This window comes from Metopolophium dirhodum, chromosome 4, assembly GCF_019925205.1.
Source record: "Metopolophium dirhodum isolate CAU chromosome 4, ASM1992520v1, whole genome shotgun sequence".
In the NCBI taxonomy this organism is placed as follows: Eukaryota; Metazoa; Arthropoda; class Insecta; order Hemiptera; family Aphididae; genus Metopolophium; species Metopolophium dirhodum.
The window spans coordinates 19793125-19803123 of NC_083563.1; the positions used below are offsets into that span (position 1 = coordinate 19793125).

The 9999-nt window shown below is 31.9% G+C and overlaps 1 protein-coding gene across 1 annotated transcript; it reads right to left on the bottom strand.

The window, feature by feature from the left end:
- Nucleotides 1–598: 598 nt before the first annotated feature.
- Nucleotides 599–2575, bottom strand: LOC132942586 (uncharacterized). The gene is made up of 3 exons (XM_061011136.1): nucleotides 2391–2575; nucleotides 1587–1737; nucleotides 599–721 (listed from the first exon to the last, which is right to left on the bottom strand). Exons 1-3 carry the CDS (start codon nucleotides 2573–2575, stop codon nucleotides 599–601), a joined length of 459 nt encoding a protein of 152 aa, XP_060867119.1.
- Between the last annotated feature and the right edge of the window lie 7424 nt (nucleotides 2576–9999).

Consider the following 9999-nt stretch of genomic DNA (forward strand, 5'->3'; position numbering starts at 1 on the left):
AATAGTCAAGACTTGCTACTCACTATCGGATAACTAACTTTGTATGCATGACAATCGGAAATGACAAGATGACAAGCCAATGTATCAATGCGTACGGCGTTGTCTAACTTATCAAGTCAGAGTTTTAAAATATATATGTTACCTGTAATAGATAATGACTAACGTACCCAAGCATTATATTATTATCATTTGACTAGCCATTTGTTAATAACGTCTGAATTTATGACATTTACGGTAACAATATAAACACATATTATATTTACGTATAGGTACCTCGTAAATTGTCAAGGACACGAATTTCGTGTACAGACAACTCTTCCCAAAATTCAACGTCAGGTTCGTGGCGATAAACGTAAACCTTTCAGTACATAAACAAATAACGTATAACAGGTATAAACAATATTGGACCGTTCGAAAAATCCTATCTATATAATTTAATATTATATAATAATAATATTTATATGCGTCTAGTTCATTGTCGCTGTGTGACGTTTCACATATATAATATTTATGCTACAAACTGTTGATCAACGCATACATCCCTTTCAGCGTGTGAATAATACAAATATAATTATTATAATATATATTATTATATTGTTTACCTTAAAAACGTTGAAAACCATCTGCAGATCGGGCCACATGCCAAGCTGTACTCGATCAAGTTCTGATACGGCACTGTCGGCACTCTGTGTATTAGACATAGTTTATATCTAAAACGGCACTATAAAACACATTTCAAATCATATACTTTGACTTTCGACAGAAGATCTATCATCCCTTACAAGACCTACATAATTCCTAAGGCATTATTGGGCTTCTAAAGAAAACCGTCGGAACAATTCGATCCGTGATGATTTATAATCGAAACAGACGTGTATATTATTAATTATTATAAATGACGGTTATGTATGTGTAATATAGATGATGCCCACAAACATTGAAGACGATCGTTTAAAAAAAAATGACTGAAAACCTTTCCACGTGTTTAATAAGTACAAGTATAATAGATTTATTCACTAACTATAAAATCGCATCTTTAGTTCGATATTGTTAAGGCAGTTTTAATGAAAAACGACGCTATAACATTATTATTATGGTAGGTAGATATTATAATGCAGGTACATAACCTATATGTTCCTGCACTATGCGTGCATTCAATTAAAATAATTGTATTTGACTTATGCAACCATATTATCGAGTAGGTACTAATACAGTAATAGTTTAAAAAGACGAGTATAAGATCAACGAGCTTATAGCTTATTTATGAAGTTTATGCGAGTGACTGTCTAGTGTATATTCTACACGATACCTTTGAATTATTACCTGGTTAGTTGGATTATGAGACAACTAAACTCAAAGAAACAGAATCGGTTTATCTCCACCGTTTCGCCTTATACACGCACTCAAACACACACACATACACACACACACACACACACACGTCACACACACACACACACACACACACACACACACACACACACACTAATAAACACACATCGCATGTCGTCACACAATATCTATATTTTGTACTTTATAAGTGCAGCTTTCCACGGTGGTTCTAGTGAAAACATTTGTGTACTCACCAAGGTAGTGAAGGAGTGGGTAAACATCAATCCAGCCATAAAGCACAACGCCAAGCCGGTGATTACGCCTACCTGCTTAAACGCGTATGGTAGGCACAAGAACCCAAGCCCAGCAGAACGGCTAATGAAATATGTGAACGACGAATAGTACCTGTGGAAAAATAACACCGATAACGACACCTGAAAAGTTGGGAAGGTAAAAAATGTACATAAAATTATACTTATAATTTATATACAATACATTGATGTATGCGTAAGACACTGCAATGCAAGTATTCAGTACCCAAGGGAAGCAAGTAGTTTTTCAAAATTGATGTCCAACGCCAATTATAGGCAAAGGCAAAAATTAAAAAACACAAAAAACGTCTAACTTTATTAGGTATAACGTATAACAGTATAGGATAATGCAATACTCTGTATTTACCCTGACCTGAAAAATCGTTACGATTATTATGCCCAGGAACATGATGCATTTACTTTACTTTTTTTAACGTACCACGTCAAAACTTTAGATTCCCAAGTCTTTGCGTACAAAGTTTATAGAAAGTAAAACTTTTGTAAGATGTTGTCATGCAAAATTCAGTGGAACGAATTTTCATAATTTTGTTAAATAGGTATTTGGAAACGATTGTGCCTAGGGCCAAATCTCATGATTGACCGACAGTGCTTAAGACGTTATAGACGTTAGACAGCACCATACCGCTTATTTTGTTGAAATTTAATAACATTTTATATAACCACGGTATATTCACAATAATAATATGCGCCGTGGTTATAAAACGATATTATGACGTAGGGCCTTACGTGTCATCCGAAGTGTGGCTTGGCGGATCGTAGTTGAGGAAATTCTGCATCATCGGGCTAGACGACTTTGGCAATTTGGACGACAACGGCGAAGTTTTAGGTTTGCTGACTATACTCGACTCGGACTCGACTCGACTCGATGTATCGTCGCAACTGCTGCTCGTATCCACGTCTCCTCCCGACATTTTCCGACCAACAGAGTATACTACAATATAATATGTATTATAGACGATTAGTTTTAACGTGTATAATGTACAGAAAATGATGAACGTTTCAAACGTATTCGGCAATTTGTGAATTTTCTGAAACCGTATGTAATGTGCTGAACGATAATAATATTATAATATGCACTCGTGTCCTATAGGAACGAAACACCGTCGTATCGACACCGGTCATATAAGGTTCTTGCGGACGAGACATTTTGTGGCCAGCTACAATATTATAGGGTCCTGAGAAAATTGCGTAAAATTGATTTCACGTGAATATTATACATCATAAAAATTGACGATGCTCGTATCTATATTAGTAAAAATCAAAAGATTTTTGAAAAAAATTGTTTTATCAATAATTTACATTTTAACCTACTACCTATATTATAATGTCTAGTAAGATTTCTTAATTTCTATTTGGAAATAATTACAACTTGCTTCGGAGCAAACAATTATACCTAAATAATTATCCCGAAACATAATTTCACAACACTACTCTGCAATTATACCACTTGAAACAATATAATTTTCACTTCATGCAAAGCTCAAGAAAATATATATCGTTTAAACAATGTAGTAGTGTAATCAAATTAAATATTCATTAATATTGAAATATTAAAATCATGCTTTATTAAAAAAAATGTATTACCTATATTATTTTTAAACAGGGTTCTGGACTAAGAAATGAATGCGCTGAATACCATAAATATATATGGACGAATGCAAAATAGGAATATTTTCATTTGCACCGAAAATTCCGAAATATTGTGCTAAATAAGCTCAATACAATTAATTGACAATTGTGTTTTTTTCAAAAATTAACAAAACAAACATTTTCAGATACCAGATAATTTCATACTACCAGGTGCCAGGCCCAAGCATTCTGTATACCTATGATTATTGTGAATGAAGTTTTTGTATTGTCTCAAAATACTATGCGTCCACGAGAAATGGTAACAATGTAACAACGTCGAAATGGATTTTTAACAACCATGGCAGTTATCTAGGCCACGTATTCTTATTGAAATTGTTCCATTCAGAATCACAATTATACCTCTAAATTTTCGAAAAATATGAAGAATATTTCAAAGGCCTTTAAACTTATCAGAAAACTGTGTTGAGGATATAATTAAGGTCTGCGTAATTATTCATAATTTATTTTGACGGCATACGAGATAAAAATGCATTGTCATGCAAAGACTTCATAAATAAGAATGGAATATTAGACAACAGTCCAACACGGCTGGTAAAGACCAGTGATAAATTAATATTTCATGCGCGCAACTTATAGTGTTTAATGGTAATTTAATTATATATTTGATGTCCTAAGTTGCAAAATAAAAATATTTTAAATAACTTTAATATGGTTATATAAATTATATTATTATCTAATTATAAATTATTATATTATTATAAATAATGTACATTAAATTTAAGTATTTAACACAATTTGAAATTATTGAAATTATTACCTTATTCATAAGAATCGATTATAGAAAAAATAACATTTTATACTCTAAGAGGAGCCGATGAATAATTGATTTTATAATGTTTTTAAAATTTTTTTTGTGTTACCTACTCATCATGTCTTAAAGCAAAAAAAAAACAAATGTACCTACCTACTTTTCAAAATAAACGGAAAAAACTAAAAAAAAGTTGGCATTATTTTAAGCAGCACTAGTTGTTGACAAAATGTATTGTTTTTTTTATGTACCTAGGTACCTAACTAAAAAATAAATAACTGTAAATAACTTGATATTTTCATTTTTTAATGGCCAAAAAGATAAATAATAGGTATAAGCTTCCTTAAAAACTGCTCATATATCAAACTAAAAATTAACTAAATTGCATACCTACTATGAAATTTTTTTACTTTTATAGTCACTAAAGTTCAAATAACGACAAATTTTGATATCAAACAAAATAAATAATTTTAGTAATTTTGCTGTTATTTGAAAAATATTAATCAAAGAAACTTGAAACTACTCACCATTACAACGTACCTTTACTATAACTATAACTATTTTCTATATACAATTACATTTTCAACTTATTAAATGTACATAATTCACTATACGGTGCCCCGTTGTGTGTATTATACTATAGGTAGCAAATAAACCCTCATTGTCTCCAAAACAATGTGTCATTTAATCATAATATACTACAAACCAATAATAATTCATTTTAACGCTTGAAAAAAATTGTATAATCCATATGACGATACCTCAATCGTTTGGGCAATTCAATAAAAAAAGAGGTTCTTTTCGGGTTATTAAAGTGTCCGCCACATTGTTGTGTTCAAAATTGTATTTGAATAAAAATAAATAAATAAATCGTACCAACGTAAAAACATACGTATTACATATTTATGCATAATGCATATTATTATTTAATATGTTATAAATTATTTCCTTTTTTTCATATGCCTGTACGTGAAATAAAACACAATACTTAAGTACCTACCTGCCGTGCAAACAAAAATGTATAAATAATAATTATGAATTTTAAATAATTAATACAAGAACTTTATTAACAAGTTATCGGTGGATAAATCAAAGCTTTGAGATAAGCGGAAAAAGGCGCATACCTACATCCATATTTTACATAATTCATATTACTCTCAAGATAATAATATATAAATGTTATATTTTGGCTTTTGCCCGGCAAACATATTTTGGCAAAACCTCAGCAACTATACATTTGAATATTTCACAGTAGGTAAGTACCATGTTTTTTTTCCTTAATATTGCGTATGGATAACAATAAAATAAACGATTCAATGAATACATAATATTATTGATAATTTACATTTTGGACTCTGAGTGGGACGAAGAATGTATTGGTTGCGTGGGTTTCGTAAGCAGTGAATATTCAATATTTACCGAATTACAGGAAAAAGCGCAAGGTGAAGGGTTCGGTATTGATAGTCAAGTTTTTGTGTATGGTTCATGTGCCAAGTGTTTGTGAAAAACTTTCATGTTAAAAAGCAAGAAAAATAACAGAGAGAGAATTTTTTTTATTAAATTCTTTTGTGGTCTCGACCACTCTTATCTCAATTTATTTTTGTATGTATAAAACCTACGTAATTTCAATACATCAATATTTGGCTTCCGTGCACACTATCCACTGTTAAACTTTTCATGTTCGTTTTACATAATATAACATGAAGTAGAAAACCAATTACTCGACGATATTTAAATGCATAATAATTGAACAATTTTATACGAAGAAAATCGTGTACGGTTTCATCCATTAACGACAAATCTATCACATAATATGGTAAGTATTTTAATCTGAAAAATAAATAGTAGGTACTTTGCTTCCGTATCCATCTTTGCCCTTAAAAAAAAATAAATAGTGTTAAACTTTAATGTAAAATTTTAATAAAATTAATTGTTAAGAATAATAACAAAATGTTCCATGCTTTATAGTTTATACAAAATTAAAATATTTACAAATTAAAAAAAAAAATTCAAGATCATATACCTAAGTACCCCGGCTGCAAGTTTCCACTGTTAAAATCAACAGGTTCACTTTACTTAAGTCTAAATATTCTAATTTGTCTGCAGATGCGGTAATCCACACGATGTTATTAATTAATTTTCTTATATTACCTATATTGTTTGACTTAATTATTTATATTAGTATATTTTAATATTAAATAGTTAGTTAAATTGTGTATCATACACCATCGTTTTATTTATATTTTTATCATATCCATAAAGTTATAAAAAATTAAACTGTACCATTTAGAACAATACCCATATTATATGAACGTGGTAAATACATTATTAACAATGTCCCATTTTAAACTTAATAAAAAATGATTGCATTAAAGTAATATGTTCGCCAGTTGTATACAAAATGTATAATGTAATATTTTTGTTATACTTTTAATTTTAATAAAATTATCGTTGAATATGGTACCTAATTGATAATGTTTAATTGAGCAAACTTAGCGAACAACTGAATTCAGCTTTAAACTGCAGAATAAAATGTATACGAATTCAAACGATAAATTGTTAACTCATAAGTTGCAAAGAAACATACATACTGCGCACAATTGGTATGTCAACTGTGAATATTGTGATACAATAAATTATGTGTACAAATATAAGTACTGTAATCAAGACTTTAGTGATGAATAGGAATCGGAAATATTATCGTATACAACTTTCACCTGTTTTAATATTATACAGATATCGTATTATATAGTTTAATTACAGTTTTAAATATGTGAATATCCAGTGTGCCGCCTACACATTTCAATAGTATGGTTTATAATCCATATCGTTGGCGATCACACGATAAGTCAACCGTGTATTCTATATAAAAATTAATTTGGAAGTACCTATGATGTGAGTGAGGTGCAGCGAGAACGTGGCTCGCGGAAATAATCACTTCCTATAGTGAAATTTTTAAAAAAAAAAACGTACACATAATATACAACATTACAGTAGGTATAATATTATTATACTGTCGATAATAATATAATTCGTCAATTTTTTAATAATATACAGTTTATGTACACGTGACATGTGACAAGCTGCAGTTAATAGTTGTAATAGCATTATGTTTTCCGCGTTTACAATGGCCGATACTGACGGACACTGTCTTCAGATACCCGGTAAACAATAGTACGTAAATATAATAATTATTACACTTATATAATATTATAACCGACGTTTACATATTATAATTACTGTATTCTATAGTTCGTAGTACTATTATAGTGCAAAGACATACAATTGCAGACTACAGTGTACTCGAGGTGGTATGTAACACAAACAAACCTATCTAAGCTTTTAGATTATGCGCGAGAAATCTAAACGGTATAAACTCGTTATTACAACTATATTAAATTGTAATCAAATTAAAGGGGAACTTAAATTTATGTATATTTATTTTCAAATTCAATTTTAATCGAGATTAACACACGCATCATTATGTGACGTGCATGCAATCCAAATCTAATTATCTCTATGTACGTTATATTATATTCCATTTTATTTTTAAATCATCACAAATCACAATACATAATATTATATACACTGTTATGTGACTCGGCTCGACAAATAGCACACCTATAATAAAATACAATTCTGTCAAACCTTAAGTTTTATAACACTATCGCACACAGTGAATATAGTTGCAATAGTGTGGCGTGCATGAAATCGTCATCGTTTTTATTTCAGCCGCCGCCGCCGTTCGAACAGCACAGCTGCAGATTTATCAAGATCACTTTTTCCATGTATTGCCTATAAGCAGCTGCCACTAGTGGCACAACAAGAGTTTATTTTCAGAGGGAGTTATATAATAAGTGTACACCCTGTATATTTATAGGGAAAAACTGTATACCGTTCCTTGGTGGCTTTTTTTCAAATATAATACATATATCTAATACCACGAAAAGGTTTTCGGATTTTAAACAATAATACTATGTGGCCCTTATACCCTGAAGTAACAATTGTGTTAGTATGTTTCTGACCGTCTGATTTACAACTTATGCTGATAAAGTAAATTTATAATTTCTGCAAAAATAAATTTTTTTTTAACTATAAAAAATTAACGCGTAATAGGTACCAGCTATTATTGAAATATACGAATAATTTCTAAATTATAATCTTTGGTCTTAAATCATTTAAAAATGATGGTCTAATAACGTTCACATATTATTTTTTAGTTTCCTTCGTATTTTAAGCACGTGACATATAATATAAAGAAACTAAACGTGAAATGCTGAAAGTAAATATTTGTAATGTTTTCGCACTGAAAAGACGGAGACGTGTTGATGCAGATGCCACGTCCATCATAATGTTAAACTTTTTTTCAATTAGTATTAAATATCAGCCAATAGTCATAATTTATGACCATGGATGTTGGTATCATGCGGATACCATTTATATATCCATCATCGTAGCATATCAAAATTTATATAAATCGGAGTTATATATATTAATATATTTTTTTTTTTTTTTTTTTTTTTTTTTTATTGGGTAACCCGCGGCAACATAGGCCATTGGGTGTGGGTAGGGCACTGTAGGTTTTTTATATTGGGTAGGTTTGGTACACGTGTGTGTTGTGTTTGGCAGAATTTCTAATGGGGCACCCGTAGGTTTCTGCCGTGCCCCGGGGTGGGGGGATGGCGGCACTTGTTCTCCGGACACCGTGACTTGCACGGAGAAAAATGCCGCCCAGTGGTCGAGGATCGAACTCGGACCGGCTGTGCCGAATCCGTCGCGTTAGACCACTCGGCCACCTCGTCCCCCCATTAATATATTATATACCTATACAGATACTATACAAGTCATTCGTCAGATACCTATACAACCTACCATTATACATTGTTTTATATATCTCGAAAATTGATCATCTGAATACAAAAAAAAAAAATCGTTAGTGGTTTCGACTTCTTCCAAAATGTGCCACAGCTTATTATAACAATCATAGGTCACAACTCACAACTTATTAAGACCGAATGTACACGGTATACGGCAAATGTTGTAAATACAATTATAATGACTAATACAGTAATAATAGTACATCCTATAACCTACATAAGTACCTGACCTATGTGAGGATTTTTCGGTTGTCACTGACCTGATGCGACTACGGCGGGGCGATTTTATCTCGTGCGGGGAAAACGGTTCAGGCGAGCTGCAAAACTGTGCGATTTGTGAAGGAGGACTATTGATTAATCTGCAAGACGATATGGTACGGATGTCCGCAGTTGTATTTGCGGACGACTTAGACGTAAGATCAGACATAATACCCTAGAGCCCCGACTACACTGTAGTGCCGCACACAGCAGGTTAAATTTGTTAGAATTCCGAGACCCACACTGTTCAATGTCAACAGCGGATAACGGAGACAGTAATCGGGTTGGAGCACTCGGCGTTATCGCGTGGATCGACACTAAAAAAATGTCAAATACTTAAAATGTTTATGGACGTTGTAACGCAACAAGCGCAGAGACCATCGGTCGGCATTAATACTGAAGACTGACTGCAAAATGGGTGGTCTAAAGTTTTACATAATATGCCGACGAAAATATCACAATATTATTGTAAAATTTATACGACGCTCACTTTTCTGAACGTCGTCTCGGTTCAAAGCTGCGATAAAAAAAAAAAAAAAAACAATATATTAATATGTACAATAATTGTTTGTATTATCTACGATAGCAGCGAGTTCTCTGAACGTCAGATCCCACGCAGCAGTAAATGACGACCATGTTTATGCGTGTAGTGGGTGCACCCGCCGTGGGTCCAGAGGTTGTCACAAATTTAGTAAGTACAATAAATACAAAATAATTGTGAAGTTGATGGGTCGAAAAATGTCCGCATGACACAGCGGTCACTACGACGTGATGCGTGTTGGGGCTACAGAGAGTCGAGCGA